The following is a 19,295-nucleotide window of genomic DNA, read 5'->3' on the forward strand; positions in this document are numbered from 1 at the left end:
TCTGCAATACCTCAGCTCTTTAAAAGGTATACTGGAAAAAACATCAGTAAACTGTCCTGTTGGATCTTTATATTCGAGTGATGAATCTAAGTCTCTTTTGCTTAACGTGCTTTACATGTGCTTCCAAAAAAACTCCAGCACACCCAAACACATTTATCTTTCGGAAACAGCAAGCTGCACGGCAGTAATATAGTCCTGCATGTCACTGCTCCAGTGCAACATAAGAAAATAGAGTTAAATACTAACAAAAATTTATCAACAAGATTTCCAAGCGAGATGCTCATCAGTTCTTGGTGTTGTATTCAAAAGGCACCTGCAACCACTCACAAACATTACCTGGTGCACCACACCACTCACATTAAATAAGATTATCCTCCTTATTGGACAGATGGGACACTACAACTTTAGTGACTTTCCCATAAAGCAAGCATAGGACAGCGATATAAACTGAGCTCAATCTACCATCTTAAACTGCAAGACCATTTTAAATAACTACCCACACACAGAGCAGACTCAAATACATCATCCAGCATACAGGTAAAGACCTTCACAATTCAGACGCACAAGAACAAGTTCAGATTAACCTAAATACTCTGATATAATTCAACCTTTTTAACGACTGAAAAAGGGAACCAAAAAAAAAAATCAGTTTGCAGAGTAATTTTTATGTAGAGAACAATAGTAACAAATTACCTGGCTTCTCTTACTGGAGTAGTCACAACCATTTTAAACACTTAACTATGTAAATTTCTGTACACAGAAAACATAAAATATCAAACAAGCTGACATGTTTCAAAGCATTATCAACAGTGTTTAGCATATAAATTAACACAGACACAAAGTGTCTACAAACATTTATTTTTAAACTGTTAGGAACACAGTAAATTATCAGATATTAGGAAAAAATTCTTCACAGAAAGGGTTGTCGGGCACTGGAACAGGCTGCCCAGGGCAGTGGTGCAGTCACCATCCCTGGAGGGGTTTAAAAGGCGTTTAGATGAGGTTCTTAGGGACATATTCTATAAAATATTTTTCCTCTTTACTCACAGGAAAAATGCAAGAATATAGAGCATAAGGAGCATTACTCAGCATCTTCCTAAAACTAATTTAATACACATCAAGCGTGCTGGGACAAAGGGCTTCGATTTACAGAAAGGTATCTTTAACAAAAATAAAAGATGGCAAGGCAAGACTAGAAATTCATCATTTATGTCTATTCATGTCTTAATACCAGTGAGCTTCTGAAAGATGTAATGAGATAAAACTAAGTTATCCTTTGAAGAAAAATATACATTTTTTTTTCACAAGGTTCAAAATCAGTCACTCCAGCTCTCTGTGCTTTTGTTTTGGACACTTAAAAGCAGGGAGCATTATTTTCCTCCTTCCCAAAACAAAGCTTTCCCAATGAGGCAGGACCAAACAAGCTGGAGTCCCGAGTTCACTTCCATGGCACCCACAGGCACGCAGGGGAATCTGTTGTGCCAGTGCAGTTCTCAACAACATCGTTATCAGAGAAAGCACTGACATCCAACAATTAATAATCTACATCAAAACTGAAGTCTACATTCTCTCTCACCAGCACCTCCAAAACTCATTTGCAGTACGGACTGGTCCATGCTTTAACGAGACATATTAGAAAGTAATTAAATTTATTTTCTGGTTGATTTTTGGACTCAAAACGTGTCCCTAGGCTATAACCAGCAAGAGATTCTTCACTTAGAATTAAATTACTGGTTACTTTTCTGCACTCCTTGTTGGGGTTAAAGAAAAAGAAGTGCCTGGGGTTCCACAAGGCCTTTCTCCTGCCATAAAACAATCAGAGCTCCGTGGCCATTTTCCCACCCAAACAATAAAAGCAATAAACACTATTCAGACATTCCCAAACCTCATGGATTAACAAAAGAGGATGAAGGGCATTGGGGGGGAAAATGAGGTCTGACAACAACAAACCCTGGGGAATGCAGAGAGCTGGGGAGATTCCATCAACCCAATTACAGCCACGAGACCCCGCGCTCGGGGTGAAACTGCTCCCAGGGCCACAAAATTAGACGTGAGTTTACACAGAGGAGGAGCCTGCAACAATTCTCTGGTTTCACTCCTGATGGGATCGCTCCGCGCTGCTTCCAGCGCAGACCATCCACATCCAGACGCTGGTTTTGGAGCTTTCACCATGAACTGCAGTGAAATCACAGTGTACACCCACCGGTCGGCTCCAGCGGGAGTTGAATGGGACCCAATTCCATAGTTAAATTGGTTTTTATCCCCCAGCCATCTGCAGAAGTAGTTGCAGTAACAGAAGGCTCTACGCCTTCCGGACTTACGAAAAAGAAAAAAAGCAATGGAAAGGACCAACAAAACTCCTGCTGAAGTCAACCGGAAGATTAGCTTTAAGGTGCCTGTTTAAATAAATAAATCCAGTGTAATTGGACCATCTAGGAATTACTACTATAGATTAAGTAAGGCACTTTTTGTTGGCCTGCTCTAAACCAACCAATTTAAAAATCAATCAGATAAACGAATTGCATAAAAGTCTGGATATAAACAACCATGTCAAGTACATTGTCTGTCTTCAAGTAAATTATATTAATGAACTAAAATTGTTTGGTTGTTTTTCACACCATGAGACTGTTTACACTTGGCAGAATCCTCTGGCCTAGATTTTCAAATAGGACTACTGGTTTCAGGCACCTTACATTTGAGCTGTCGCATCACCCATTGGAGAGCTGTGGACCAGAACACTTCTGAAGATTAATAAAGTCAATCACTACATCTCACTGAAAAACTCAAATGTCACCACTTTTTTTTTTAATTTCCATATCCGGAAAGAGCTGAGCATCTCTCCCATGAAGTGTTCATAACACACAAGAGATAGTTAAAATGGGAATCCAAAACTATGTTACTGTATGACCGCAACGCTTCATAGAAAGAAAAAAAAAAAAAAAGGGGGGGGGGGCGGAAATCACACTGATGACACAAGGAATAGGAAATAAGAAATCAGTGGTAAGGCTGCAGCACAGTTCTGTCAATAACGAAGTTGATATATAGAAAAATCTTTCCCACAGATTGAAGAATGCCTTTAATTTTATCAATATTGTCCTAGGATGGAGCAAGACACAACATGATTCACACGGAAAAACTCAGCATTAATGGTTTGCAAATTGGCTTTGGCAGAACACCCAGAGAGTAAGAACATGACGGGAACAAGAGATGTTTCTGAAATGGAAGTTCAGTTGATGAGGACAGACCTCTGCAAACTCATCTCGGTCTGTGCTTTACCTGAAGCCACTGGTACAGGCACCACGGTGACACAAGCCACCAAATCATTTGTCCACCAAAGGCGCAGCCCAAACCAGCAGGCAAACAGAGGCGACCTTCCCAAAGATCGCTTGCACTCTTTGCGTTTTAGTAACATCTGCAAAGGCCTTTCACATCAGCTAACTGGACATCAAAATTTCCTTTGTTTTGACACAAAACAATAAGTTTGCCGGAGTGATATATCATTTTAAAGTTACCTGGCACTACAAAACACAACGGCTTGGAACCACTACTCTACAGGAGGCTTTCTAGAGCTCCAATTCACAAGCCACCGTGCTGAAGACAAATCAAACAGCCCCCTATAACGCATGCTACGAAGACCATCTGGCCCAGAACATTCTTCTCTACAATTACTATTCTCTTGCCTAGTCCAATACAATAGGTAGTGAGAAAACAGACTAAAACATGTCAATAGAGGTCTTCCAAAGGAAACACATAGAGAACAGACCCTCCGGAATACTCTCCTCACCTGGAGACAGGACTGCTACAGATGTAAGAGTCATTCAAGTACAGATAATGATTTATCTGGAAGTCATTTGGAGAAGCAATTCCCTCATATAATTAAGGCAGCTTGGCTCAGGAAGCACTGAGGCAAAAATCAAACAAACAAGTTTGCAACCACTGTCTAATTTCTATCCGTCGCTAGCGTTCAAAATAGAATGGCTTGCTAAACCAGAGTGCCTGGTCCCTGTTTAACTGGTTCATCATTTGCCTCTGGGTGTCCCATTAGCTCTCACATCTGCAGCAGCACAAACACCGTGTTTTTGTTATTTCTGCTAATCTTAATTTCCACATATTACACACAACAGTCTAAGTGTTCATTACTGCACCATACAGGTAGGTTAAACCACATCGGCTTCACAAGAATGGAAAAAAAATACCAGCACAAGAAAATACTTAACAACAAAATAAAGGAAGAGCTCAATACCTGCTTCACCTAATTTTAATCAAGAACACATTACTACAATTGCGTCTGTAGACTCCTCTATTGGTTACTGCAATCACTACACTTCTTCGCTTATTGTATCCTAGAAAGCTATTGCTTGCAGACTGTCTTGCCAGCAGTCTGATGATGAGATCTACCTTCTGTACGTGCTCCTGAGGTAATGCACTTGAAGGTCTCTCTCCAGATACTCCAAATGCTTCATGGCAGTGGCCCAAGCTACCCGAGAGACACCTCTGCTGTGACTGCAGCCTCCCACAGCAGCTGCACTTCACTAGACACTCACTGGGAACCAAGAAAAAAATAAATGTATCTTAAAAGCACAGAAAGCAGAACCGTCACATGAACTGACCAAAGACCTCATGGCTTCCAAACTAATACAGAAACATATTCCTTTGACTCTAGCTCTCCTGCAATTCCTTTTTCATCCCCACGACACACCCGCTCACCCACACAAACCAAAACAAGCCCAACACAAACCCTATAAATTTAATCAAGGAAGGAAGAGTAAGCATGAGATGTTTATTTCTATTTTTAAATACTTGGGAGGTGCTCCAATGCTCCCTGCCTAGATAGGTAACTATGTAGGTGCTCCAGAACAGTGAGATCCAGTGCACAATCTGGCACCAGCAGGCACATCCAAACAGCAAAACATCAGAGCAGCTCAAAAGACTATTAAGAAAGCTATTAAGAAAGGCTTTTGAAATAATTGTTTCCTCTAAGCCACGACAGACAGTAACTTGGGGTGTTGTTGCAGAAAAAGTACATATATATGCATGTACTCAAGCACACCAAAATAATGCTCTAAGCAGCACTATGGTTTACAGAGAACAAGACAGTCTCCTCCTTGTTCCCACAGTTCGTTTCTGCCTCCAGCAAAGTTGGTTGCCACTCTGGTTGCTCTCTCCCTCACCCAAATGGTTTGCGTAGCAGATTTGCTGAAACGTCAAGTTCTAACCAGGCCCTAATCCTGCTGACTTTTCTCGCAAAACTGCTGGAAAGGAATTCCTCCTGGCAGCTGCAGTGCCTCTGCTCATCAGCTTCCCAAGCAACAGCAGAACGAAATGGACGGGCACATCATCTCTGTGCTGCTGGAGAGAACAGCGGTAAGGACCAAGCAGGCAAAGGGAAGGTTCCTAGTTTCTCAAATGTGTTTTGGAAGGGGAGGACACAAAAGGCCAAGGTCTTAGAAGGAAGACAGGAACACGGCTTACGAGAACTCAGGCAAGTTACTGCCGCGCTTGCTGGTGTTGCTGGAACACAGGCGAGGAAGAAACTCCCCCTTTCCATCAGCCTTTACTAGCAAGATTTGGGGGTTGGGATGTTGTCATTTTAGGGTTTAGGGGTTTTTTTTTTTAACTCCTTCTTTAAGGCATTTTGTTTAACGAGGCATGGCACAGAGTTATTTGCACCAATTCCAGTGTCTCCTGGATACTAGAAGAATGAGTAGGATAACATTGCAAAATAGCTGTCCCCTTGCTCATGACATTCTTTGTCCAGACAGCACCCTCACATACAGGTCAGATCACGCAGCCCACTCAACACATACAGAAAAGCAAATGTTTTTACTTCTTGCTAAGCAATTTCCTTGAAGTAACTCTATTACAGATATTGTTTATTAATCATGCCTAATGTAAACAAAGTACATCTCTTGGAGGATCTGCACAGAGCTTTGCACCGTTTATGATGACTGGTAAGCCCTGTGCTGTTCAACAGTCATTTCCTCCTCCTCCCTCGTCCCAGGCCAGATACCATTTTAATAAATATTTAGTAAGTAGACAAGAAAAGCAAGAAAGCTTCACGGCTTGAAGTTTCCAGGTAGTACACGCATGCTGTAGAATCCATCTAACCGGGAAGCATGTGGACACTGCATCCAGAGCCCTAACAGCACACCACAGGTACAGCCCACAGATCTGAGCGTGATAACAACAGCGCCACGCTACAGCAATGCCAGCTCAGAGCAAAATGTCTCTTCTAGACCAGGCAGCCCTGTTCTCAAGTCACAAGAAGACAGAGAGGCTGGGACCTGCAACCACCACAAATTCCAGGGACCTCCCACTTCCACCAGGCACTGCCCTACCAAAAGATTTCCACTGCATTCCTCATCCCAAAAATGCCCTCTCTCTTACCTCCATTTCACCTAAAAAGATCATCTGCCATGTGCAAACAATTCTAACCATACCAAGACACTTCTATAGTGTAGAAAAGAATAAAATCTTTGCCTAGGAAGAATATTATTTTTTCCATCTGTAAGACATATTCCAATTACTTATATTCTCCTTTAAACAACTTGACCCTAAACCAGCCCTTGAATTTAACAAACTCTCTACAGCTGTTTTGCTGGAAGTGTTATTTGTTTTCCCTGCCATCACTCTCTTCATTTTCTGGAGCAAGGTATTACTGATTATTTGAATTCCTCTTCTACAGAAGAGAAATGGATGCACACAGACAAACAACTGCAACAAGTACATGAGGAAGAACGCTTCATCTCTGAATTAAGGATTTGCATACTGGATTTTATCTGTAACACCCACTGCAGTATTTTATCCCAGACTTTCAGATCACAAAAGACAGAGCAGACAGTGACTCACAGCAATTTCAGCTCTGCACACCGTGTTTCACGTGGACCAGTCAATTCTGATTCTGCCAAACAGCCCTCATCAGGCACTTAAAAAGTAAAGCATCTTCTCTAAGAGAGTTCCTATTCATGTGCTGCCTTCCTGAGGAAAGCTCCAGAGATGGAACTGAATTTAGTCAATGTTTCCCCTTTGTGTTATAATGATTTAAGGCACTAATTCTGAAACACCAGCCTTAGCGATAACCAGATTAAGACCTCCAAACTTGCTCCACTCCCAAACAGCAACAGCCTACCAAACGATAGCAGATGTCAATATCGACCAACTGGAGGCTGGGTTTTCCGTTAAATCCTAGACCACTCCTGAAAGAGGATTCCCTACAAAACAGCAGGAAAAAAATTTTTAAAAATAGCACTTGACAGCTCTGAATTTGTTTAGCAAGAAGTCACATCTCCTCCTCTGCAGGCTTTGGAGGCTGGAGACTGGCAACGCTCCTATCAGATCCTTTCGAATCCCTTAAACGGAAGACATAAGCCAAATAAAGGGTAATGCCACCCACAGAGACAGAGCTACGACTCTCACTGATCAACATAATGTGCCCACCAGAGAGAACGGCTGCAAGAGAGATTTTGGGGTGAAAGTCTGGGCAGGGTCACAGAAAAAGAGCTGAGCAGCTGGTTTCATTGTGAGAAGGGCCAATAGGTTTGGGGTTTGGTTTGGTGTTTTTCATGTCTTCCTCCCCGCCAACAGGGCTTTCTTTGAATTTGTTTGAGTAGCACGAAGCCTCCCAGACAAAGTGCCTCAGAATTAAGGCCATGCTTGTTCGAAATCTAGAGAGAAATCTTTAGACCGGTGCGCCAGACCAGTAATTAACAAAGCAAAAGACTTTCCCGCCTTTCTAACGCCACAAAAACTATTTCAACCACAGAACAAGGCCCTGTTTTTGTTGGGTTTGTTTCGTTTAGATTTTTTGTATTGTTTTGGGGTTTTTTTTACCTTTACACCCCTTCATCACACCCACCTATCGTGACCTATTCGAACCGCACTTAAAAGCTCGATTGGAGCGCTCAGTGATACATAACTTCCATTTTAGTGAAACAATCCATCTGCTCCATGTGACTCAGAGCCTGCTTTAAGAATGCAATACTGTTTAGGCCAACGGTTGCGCTGCACAAAGTGTTTTGTTCACATGCATTCCTTTGGGATGACAGAGCCTATCCACGGCCTGTAACGGTTGGGGCCTGTGGTTTTTTTTCCCCTCATCCGCTGAATGCTGCAGTGACTAAGCTGACAAAAATTCCTAGCCAATTATAAACCCACTTAAAGAGACAGGCAACCCCCCTGCAACCTTCTTTTGCCATCCTATACGGAAGTTTCTATACATAGAAAAACATCTCCTCCTCCCAAGGCCTGCACTGATATAAAAGACTTGCTCTGCGCGCTCAACACTTCAAACATGCTTCTTAAATGGCATCATTTCCCAAAACTATAACCTTTAATCATCCGTATATATCCCTCGCACATCAACCGGGGTGCGGGGAGAGAAACAGACCCCTCAAGTGAGTTAGGCCAGTAAAAAGTTAGAGAAGCCATTAGGGAAGGACGATGAGTATGCCGGGAAGAGATGAGTCTCAACAGCTATACAGCACTGTTTACTAAGAAGGGAACAGTTAAGCGCCTATAAACCCAATATGATGTTGCAACAAGGAAAAAACACATCAGGAAGGTCACACTGGTGTACAAACCAGAAGTTTGATCCACCTAAGAGCATAAGCTGAACTGTAACTAGCAACAAGGAGAACTTTGCGTTGCCTCTCAAATCGCTCTAAACGTGCAAATCAACAACCAAACTCCAGAAGACACCAGCCTTTCCAAGAGGGACCTTCAAGTCATGTGCTGAGTTCATTCTCGCCTACAATGTCAAGCACTACACAAATGCATTTAGTAATTAGCCAGGGCATCCAGTACTACGCTTTGGGCAGGTAACTACAAGTTCACTTTGCCCAGCAAGAAACAGTAAACAACAACAACAAAAATTGAGAGAATGGCATACAGTTTCTAGCTTTAAAAATCCAGGTTATGGGCACCTCAGACCCTCACCATTTTATGGCGGGCAAACTACTTGCTAAATCATTTTTAGCACTCGGCTGATAGCACATGCACATTCCATTCCAAACGCTGAAAATTTTGCTGGGGAGGGGGAGGAAGAGACAGTCATCAACTGAATCAGGCTGAGTTGAGCTCAGAAGAAAAAGGCTATTCAACCATCTGTATTAACACACTATTATCCGAGCATCTTTCTATTACAACTTAATTCTCAGAGCAATAAACAGACTTGAGAAGGAAATCACACTATTAGTGGGAAGGAAGGCTAAACAAAGGTTGTTTCATTAGTGTTTAACACTAAAAAAACTTGTTTGCCATATGAAAACAGTTTATGCAAATACTTAAGAATGATTCATTCCTACATCCATGTGTGTTTGGGGAAGGAAAAAAGGAAAATTCAGTGCTCACTTCCAAACCTCCTTCAGCCAATTTTGGCCAAATTCAACAGCAGATCAGTTATCACAAAAATATTTATTTCTATACATTCCATGAAAATGGACAGCTGGGTGGGGGACAGATCTTTTTAGAGCCTCTGCCAAGATAAAAGGACTCTGGCTCAAGTTCCCCCCTCATTAGACATCCACACACAAGCATGAGCAGAAATCCCCAGGAAAGCAAGTAACCCACTGCAAGCCAGACTCTTCATGAGGATGAGAGACACCGAGAGAGAACTGTGAAAAATGCTAGGTCAGGTTGAGTTTGCCTTGTCTCTGCAAAGTTTGCAAGAACACAACAAAAACAGCTTTCTTATGGTTTTGCACTTGACATCTCCCTGACATTTTCCCCCTCTAACACTGCTAGCTATTCCCCGCTTCCAGTTGTTCTGCAAACTCATCAGAAAATTAAAGTCATACATTATATGCAATTCACTATGCAATACAACTGTCTATTTTATAAACAAACGTGTCTGATATTTATCAATGGAGCCTGGAAGTCCAGGTTAAGTAGGTTAATCAAAGATTTGGTTCAAGCTTAGACGCATCTTTAATTTCATAGATTTAACATGGTACTGCTGCACAAGAAGGTGAAAGAAAAGGTAATTCTCTAAACAGCTGGTAACATCTACTGTATCATTCTGCAACACATGGATTTCCCCTCCTCATTATCCAAAACACCACCAAAAGAACTACATTTCTCCAATAGCATGGATGGTCACCAGAATATGGCTACACATCACCTGGTGAACATAAACACAGCTCTGGACCGACCAAGATAAAAACACGACCAAGCAAATGCAAAATACAATGATTTGTAAGGAGGAAAGTGTGTGTGTGTGTGCAAATGCAAGTAGAAAAGACAAAGTCTTTCTAAAAACCATAGGAACACTTCTAACTTTTTTATTCTTTATTCCAAAAAGTGGGGAAGAGGTCTGAATTTTTAAAAGGATTTTTAAAGGTGTTTTGGTTTTGGTTTGGTTTGTTTTTTTTAAATCTGTGGCAAAGTGTCATTGATGGACCTAGTTAATTGCTTCAAGTCTTTTAATACTGGAAAACGAAACTCCAGATTTCAAGTCCTCTCATAAACACTACACATCTCTGTGCCAAAAGAAACTAGGAAGCCAAGATGAGTATTTAACATTAGCACTTAGTTTTTGGTGGCTAGTGCAAGCTGCAGGATTCTTCCCAGGTTATGGCATTTTGCAACAGAACAAAGAAAAATGGTAAGCATATATTTGTTTAATTTTAGCCCTTTTCTCAGAATATAAACACTGGTACAGTAATTAACTGCAGATTGGCCTAAACTGCTCTGCGGCCATTCCAGCTTCCTAATTAAATATGCTCTCACAGCCATAATAAAAATTCTGGGAAACCTTTGGCTGAAGAACAGGCTTCTCAGGAGGAGAGCACAAGTCAGGAAAAAACTTCATTCAGAATGAAAACACTAACAGCATTTTTTTCACGTGTTCCAGATTTTTTTTAAACACAGTGACACCAACTGTGCCTTTTACAATTTTTTTTTTTTTTTTTTGGTCTACCCTTCTGCTTATTCCTTTCAGATGATGTTTATTTGCTGGAGAGTTTGTATACCAACCAAAGGCACAAACAACTTGCCCATTTCAAAATATCTTCAGGTTTATATGACACTTTTGGATTTAAAAACAAACAAAAAAGTAGGATTGACATTACATAGACTGGCTCACCTAACATTATACTACAACAAATTTGCCTGCTAGAAGAATAAAAATTTTAAAACATGTTGTCCTCTGCTGATATACACAATTTCTACTATGTTTCAGATTTAAGAAAAACACACCAAAAAAACCCCAAACAAAAACAAACAAAAAACTTAAAAGGAGGAAACCAAAAAAAAAAAAAGTATGCAGATGTAATTTAAAGCAAAATAAGCACAATCTGGTTCAGCACCTCTGGCTCCCAACTTCTTCCTCTCTCTCCATGTCTACACAGCTCACGTATGTTCGATATTTCAAAAGGACAGGCGAATATAATGAAGACTCCTCAGGAAGGAGGAAAAAAAAGGAGAGAAGGGAAACAGAAAAAAAAATCATCTCAGGACACTGTTTCCAGCACTACTCTGCTGAATCAACAGGGAGCAGATTCCCAGATGGCACCCGCTGTAAGCACGGCACAAGTCAATGAAGTTATGTCACACAATACCACTCAACTGCATTATCTTCTGAGCTCCGTGTAAACAAACAGGAGCAGACTCTGAATATTTGTGAGAATACATCATGTTACTGTCTCCATATGTTTAAACATTTTAGTAGAAGGTACATATGGACCGCTCTTCCCACCCACTGTCATTCTCTCCCTCCCGTTCCCCATTCCCATACACTGCATCTTCTCAGGCCACTGTCAAACCAATTCAGAAAGGAATAAGGATACATTTTCATTAAAAACATTTTGTGCTTAGCTGCCATCTGCTTCCTAATCAGCCTCCAAATCCTCACATGCCTTTTCTGTGCTCTTCAGTATCACACATTTGGAAGCTGAAAGGTTTCTTCTGTTGTATTGTGAAGCACAGCCTATGTGAGCTATTGTTTTTCATGTCAAATTCGCCTCTTTTGAAGCACCTGTACACCACAGATCTCATAGATGGATCACTGCTAGTTCTGCTATTACTTTCCCACATAAACAGTTTGCCTAGTTCACTTCTTATGGCCCCACCAAACACAGAATTGTCTTAGGAAGCTTTAGGTGGACCTTACAAAAAATTTTAAAAATTAAAATTAAAAAAAAAAAAAAAAAAAAAAAATCACAGAGGTTATGGCAGATGAGGGATCCTGAACTTCCAAGCAGGCTTTCAAGATTGTAATTTAAATTTGGTTTCTGCAGGCTCACAGCTGCCTAGTGACTAAGGCAGCAGACCTCAAAACTTAGTCACCAGCAGAAGGAATATAAAAATCAAGAAGTTTTCTTTACAGTACACCAACAGACAGGCAAAGCAAGTGTGTCTCTTTCAAGGTGTACAACAGGAACAGCTTTTCTGGTTCTCACATCAGCCACTGAGTAAGGCGCAGACAGCTTCCATAAATGTTTCTAGCAGTCAAAACTGCTAGGAAAAAAAAAAAAAGGCCATAATCTTACTTGTATGTCTGGACGCTCAGTTTTTATCTTTTCCATCTCTACCTGCGCCCCAAAGCACAACCACTGATGCAAACAACTTCAGTACTCTCCTTTTATCTTGACGGGCCTGCAAGCCAAGTGAAGTACAGCTGGCATTTGATGTGCCAGAAGAAAAGTAGGTGCAAGTCAGAGGGATGATGGATGGAGTGCCAGACCCAACACAGCCACAGCTCCAAAGGGAGCGAACTAGGGAGGCTGCTGCCTTGGGGCATTCGAAGGTAAAGGAATGTGCACTACACAGAAACCAGGGCAGCAAAACTGGCAGAGAAGCCACTGAAGCTTCACACCGAACCTTAAAAAAAAATAAATAAAATGAAAAAATTAAACTAACAGGTTCTTTGTGGTTTGTTCTGCTACAGAAATGTCAATGGATTATCCTCAGTCAAACACAGCATATCCTTCCCTCTCTCCTCTCTATGCTGTTCCTGCAGAAGTTATATCAAAGGAAGCAGGGGGTTCTTCCTTTGTTTGTGAGCAAGAAGGAAAAAAAACAACTTCCACTCAACGGCAAAACTAAACAGAAGCCAGGCTACTTAAAGTACTCACTGTTCCCACACAACATTTACCCACCAACTTGGTATCTTTCAGCACAAAACCTAAACAAGGACAAAAGAGATTTACTCAACACTCCTTCACAGATGCAGACCAAAGAAATTAAAAAGCATAAAAAAACCCTGAGTGATACGACATTTTCAGTTTAACATTACTGTGACGCAAAAGGAGAATGTCAGGGTTAAATTAGATACTACACTAGAAAAATATTCCCTGGAAAATAACATAGGTCTCCTATGTCTACTGGTAGGAAAATGAAGATTTAAACACTCCGAAGTCCTTGCTTCTATTCTTTTTCATGTCCTGTGTAATTCTGTATTGCAAGAGTCCTCTCCAGATCAGGAGTTCATTGCCGAAGTGTCCAAGCAATCTAGCAGGATACGCAGAACGCTTTCAAACAACTGCACTTGTTTTCCTTCAGAACAGGAGTACTTTTGAGGGGTTTTGTTGTTGGGCTTGTTTGTTTTTATGAATGGCTGGCAAATTTAAAGTCTTATTCCTTGAAGTCAGTGGCTTATCACAACAGATTAAGTAGGCCCAACTTTCGCACTTTATATTGCTTAGAACTTGATCATTTCTTTATACTCTCTGCATCCTAAGATACTCTAAACATACATTCTTCTTCTACAGCGTAACGCTCTTAACAAGCCTTTCAAGGCTCTTTTCCAATACTTGCTTTCTTCTTCACAACCTCCCATGAAAGAAAGATGAAAGCACATAGGAAAATAAAAACATTACCTACACCCTTGCCTTAAAAGCACTGCCACCACAGTATAACTATGACCTCATCTTATTTAAAGAGATCTCGTCTCATGTGCATTTGGGATCCAAATTATTTTAACATTCCCCTAGAAGTCAACAAGCTTTTCTTGCTTTTTTTGCCTACTCCAAATAGAGCACAAAACGGAAAGCACGTCAGTTGTTATATCTCATTAAGTAACACTCTAGTTACATCCATTCAAAGCACTGAAGGCAATAAGTTTGCAGAGGAATCACCTGGGTCATCCTCTGTGGAAAACAGAGTTATACTCTTTAACGAAGACATAAATTGGGCCTACAGAAACCTGACGACTCACAGCAACACATGGCGACAGAGCAGCACAGCCCACTCCCCTCACCTTGGACAAAAATCACAATGGCTCCCTGTGATCCTCACAATGGCTGAGGGATTTTGGACCAGATGACCTTCGGAGGTCCATTCAAATCCAAACTATTTTATGATTTTCCTCTCTTTAAGAACAAACTTTATTTCCTGTAAGAATTATTGATAAAAGCATAGCCCTACAAATGCCTTTTTTCAGAGATATTTTTGGCACGTGTCGACTGAAATTGCCCTACAAGGTACTTTAATTTCAGTTCTAATTGAACGTGCAGGCTTCACAAGCAACTGACGAGTCACTTGAGGAAAAAAAAAACAACGTTCCGAAATGAAGGTAACCTGAACACAGCCCTGTTCCCATGTTTTCTCACACTCTGGTGTTTCCTATAGTTAGAGCAGCTCTGGTCAAGACTGCAAATGGAATTTAGGAACTGTTCCTCCCAGTGACGAATGCTTGTAATTAAGCTCTGCTGATACCACGGGGTTCAGCTTTCGTAAAGTTACAGGATGAACTCAAAAAGCCTGCCATGTAATCATGTTATTTGAGTAAACTATGTATTTGTTTACTCTATTTTTAAAAAGTGAGAAGAGATCAGGTTTTGTTTTTGCGAATACTTGCTATCAGAAAGACATAAACCCTGTCATACCAGAGAAGAACAAAACCAGCAAGGGTAATTTCACAGAGAGTCAAGATACCTATTGACTCTTTGACACTATAGACTGGGGAAAAAAAACCAAAAAACAAAACACACACAACACCAAAAACCCCACGATTTCAGGAAAGAAGTTCTTAGGTACGGAATTTACCATTACAGGAATTTCTGAAGGTGCAAGCGAAGGGAAGCAAAGAACAAAGTCAAAGCAAGTCTAGTTCACAGTTCTAGTTCGGCAATGACTCCGGCACATGTAACATCACTCCGGCAAGGAGGAGGAGATGGCATCTGACAGCCGCCTCCTGCCAAACTCCTCCAGGGAGGTAAAGCTGCTTCCAGCTTTGCTACAATGGCTTTACTTCGACACTTACTTTGCATCTTTTCCATGGGGAAGTAACCCAGAATGTTTGTGGGGGTTTTGTTTTGGGGTTTGTTTAGTTGTTTGGTTTGTGTCTTGGTGCTTGTTTTTTTAATACTTTAATACTCTTTTTTTTTTTTAAATCAAGTGAGATGATCCTTTACTAGTTAGGGAGAAATCTATTTGTGTGGTACCTGGGTAACTCCTTATGTGGACTATGCACGACTAAAATAAAAGTTTAAGTTGCTAAACAGCTTAAAATAAACTCAAGGAATTGAACCTTTACTTTAGAAAGAAGTAACAAAACCACACAATCTCCTCAAATCTTACTTTTCTGGCAGTGGTTGGTGGTCCAGCAGCGGTAGTTGTACTCATTGTTAATAGAAGTCTTCTCACACAATGGCTTCTCTTCCATTGTTCCTGGACACAGGTCTCCACACTCCTTTGGAGGTTTATTCCCAACGATGTAGTTATTGGACACGGCATCTAGGATGAGAGACCAGTCCACCGTGGAGAGGTAACACAGGTCAGAGTTCTTCTCAATCCGTATGGCCCCGCGGGTTATGTTCCTCAGGTTGTGAAGCCCGATCTCTTTAAGATTTGTCATTTCAAAGATAACCAAGGCATAGTTGTAGAAGAGGTTCCTCCCACGAATGACTGTGAGGTTGGGGAAGAGATCGCTGAGGCTTTCCAAGCCGGCCACACGGAACAGCAGCAAATAGTCAGTGATGACAGTCAGCTTTGGGAAGCGAAAATTGCGGTAATCCTCTGCTTTAGAGATGAGCAGAATTTGAAGGAAACCCTCGATTACCGTACAGTTCTCCAGACGTTTCAGCTCATGGATATCATTGCGAATGTCAACGTTTGGCCCGCAAACTGAAAATGGTAAAAGGAGAAAGGGAAGTTAGTAAATAAGGCATTTTTAAGCCTTTCGAAATCGGAATGCAAGTAGGAGATTCTGCTGGCCATAACATTTTTAACTTCTTAATTAGGTCACAATTTTAAAATAGGAAATGAGTACTTGACGTACACTTACATTGGACATTCATCTCATTTAGCCTATCACTATAAACACTACCAGGACCAGCACAGAGACGCAAGCTATCTATATTATGCAGCAGACAGATAAATGTGGGGTTTTTATTATTGCTACCGAAAAGAGCTACATTAGACTGAGGAATACAAAGATAAACCGAATGCATTCGCACACTCTGCTTCAAATTACACCATGGCATGTGTGACCAGACCAGGGTTTCAGCCATATGACTTCAAATAAGTCAGGTAATATAGAGAGTGATCCACTGGTCCTTACGTCACTGACTTACCCCCGAAGCTCCTTAAAATACATGCACATAAAGCGGAACACTTCCCAGAAAATTACAACTTATTTCTCAAATCTCTTTCTTCCCAGGGTCACAAGCCAAACTAGCCCCAGTTCTTAAATGCTCATCTTGCAATACATCAGCAACAGAACCAAATCCTCGGAAAACTGCTCAGCTCTTCCCGCACTGAGAGTGGGATGAAAAGTGCTTGGACTAGTAGCTAATGCACTGAATTCCTGTTTGGATGTTCCAGTGAAACAAGTTTCCCTGACTTTTGGCACCAAGATACAAAAGTTTCTTGAGTTCTAAGAAACACAGGATAAACTTATTTACAAAAACACACAGCACCATAGCGAGGAATTTCCCTTGAAAACAGTGGACTGAACTCAATGTGCTCTCAAGAAAACAATGACCAAAAGGATTATTCCTTAATAAATCTATATATTAGGTCTTTCCATATTAGACACATACCACAATAAAAATTGTAAAGGGGCTGGAAGAAAAGTCTACTAATAATGTAATAACTAGACACATAAAACACACTTTGATGTAAAACAAAGAACTACGAGTGTTGGGAGTTGTTCTTGGAAACCCTCAGAGCTGGTCTTCTGTGGAAAACATGGAAAAAACATTCCCTGGGATAGCAAGTGACTTGTAAGCAACCAAAGTAAAATGTCAATTTATTTAAGCAACCCAAAACTTAAATAAACCCCGAGCAATTCAATTTTGTGGAAAGGTTCTCTTTTTATGCATGCAAGGCTTAATTATTTTAACAACATCTTTTCCTCAGACAATATAAAGGTCTAAACAAACACTGGAGCCAAAAAACTTGAATTCTAACCCAGACAAATTGTCCAGAGATTCAGAAATTGTGCTGACAATAGAAAGCAGTCATTCCATCCCACAACACTTATCTACGGCTAATAACTTAAGCTAACAAAGGATCCCGAACATGAGCATGCTAAAACCACAGCAACTCTAATACCCAACAAGGACTTAGAGATTTTTAAGTCTTTAAAAGACTAACGGACTTTCTTGTTACAGAGACAATATTAAAAAAAAACAAACACAAAACACACACACCACAACAGGGTGAGATCTTTGTTAAAAAAAAAAAAAAAAACAACAACACACACACCCACAAAAACACCCACAACACACACACACACAGATGTTTTCTACAAAAACTATTACCTAATCTTCCTTCTGTAAAGAGCCAAGCTGAAAACAGAGGCTGTTAAAATGTGACTTGTTGCACTAGAAGCAGTCATGGACAAGAAAGTTAATTCCCTATATTCTTAAAAACAAAACAAAAGAAAACCAACACCAAAACTAGTGTACCAACTGCAACAGTTGGCCATCATGGCCAGTGAGACACGAAATGCCTGTTTGAGTATATACTGACTACAGAACAAGGGCATATATATGTGTGTGTATATATGTGTGCGTGTGTGTATATATATATATATATATATGTTTTTTCATGTAATCCTTTTCAGGGCAGTGAGAAAACCGTGAGAAAAAGATGATGCATTGTGGTATAATTCATTTTTGTGAACAATGTGAACTTAAACAGAAATCTCTTTGAAAAAAATATTCCATCGGCTTTGATTGGAACAGTTTTTTCCAAATGTCAGTGTGGACCAAGGTGCTCGTCCTGTTTCATGTTTGGGTCTCTGCAGTTCTCATTATACGCTGAGTCAGTACATACTGACTACAGAACAAGACTGCCTGGAACACGGGTCAAGGCTTTAACTTCAGGAAAACACTAAAACAGGTGAATGTGTTGGTACCACCCAGCTTCAGAAGCCAGATGGGAGAGAGGGGATGTTAAAGAACGCCAAGATGGTAGGTTCTGATAAGAGATGTACTGGTCACATGCACAGAAGTGTGGGCTTCCCTCCTGAATCTGGAGGAAAGACAACTTCAACCCAGACTAAATTCCTTTAACAAGCTGGTAGCCAAGTCTTGCTCTCAACTTCTGAAGGTTTCTCCTGAAGGCCCCATCCCTCCGCCCGCCCTCAGGGGACAGTGCCCTCTGCCCAAATCACAGCCCGACAAGAACGTATTTACACATCAACTTTGGGCTTTTTTTTTTTTTAAAAAAAGGCAAGTTAGAACATACAGTGTTTTTCCAATTAAACTATTTTGGTTTCTGCCTCTACCTGCCGGCAGGACAAGGTGAACAGTATGGTTCCTGTTATGGCAAAGCAAAACCAGCAAAATTTATTTTACTGCCATAAAATTTTAGAAAGCCTAACTGCTCCAAGCCCTTTATTTTGTTAAAGAAATAAAACTTGCACTTGCACTGACATTTTGTAGGCACGGTTCCAGAGTGATGGGTTTAAAAACAGCTGAGTTACAATACCCTAAAGAACAATTTGTAAGAAAAATGGCAGCAACTGTTAACTAAAGCGTTATATATCTGTTCGTGCGTCTATTCTGAGGCTGGGCTTTAAAAAGTCGTATGGCTTTTAGCTTTATGTTTGTTTCAGCTTGAAAGTTACTTAATTTTAGGTACTTAATGCTTTTATAAATCAATGAGATTTCTAGAACTATACGGCAAAAGTACGTACTCACTTGCCGCAATTATGAAACATCACCCCCTTAATACAGAAAAGGAGAAACTCCAGTGGTCTCTAATGCTAGAAATGGATTACACATGAGCGTGCTGTTGACGTTTTTAAGAACTTATTAGTTCATGGAGTTATTTTTTTGCAGAATTCCATGCATATAATGAGAACTGCAGAGACCCAAACATGAAACAGGACGAGCACCTTGGTCCAC

At 40.7% G+C, this 19,295-nt stretch overlaps 1 protein-coding gene across 1 annotated transcript in view; it reads right to left on the minus strand.

Annotated features, from left to right (window-relative positions):
- IGF1R (insulin like growth factor 1 receptor) overlaps window positions 1-19,295 on the minus strand; it is a 165,960-nt gene that overhangs the window by 121,562 nt on the left and 25,103 nt on the right. Inside the window, exon 2 of the mRNA XM_065641454.1 lies at window positions 15,517-16,062. Within this exon, the coding sequence (XP_065497526.1) occupies window positions 15,517-16,062 (546 nt within the window). The remainder of the gene's footprint in view (window positions 1-15,516; window positions 16,063-19,295) is intronic.

Source organism: Caloenas nicobarica, chromosome 10 (genome assembly GCF_036013445.1).
Source record: "Caloenas nicobarica isolate bCalNic1 chromosome 10, bCalNic1.hap1, whole genome shotgun sequence".
Classification (NCBI taxonomy): Eukaryota; Metazoa; Chordata; class Aves; order Columbiformes; family Columbidae; genus Caloenas; species Caloenas nicobarica.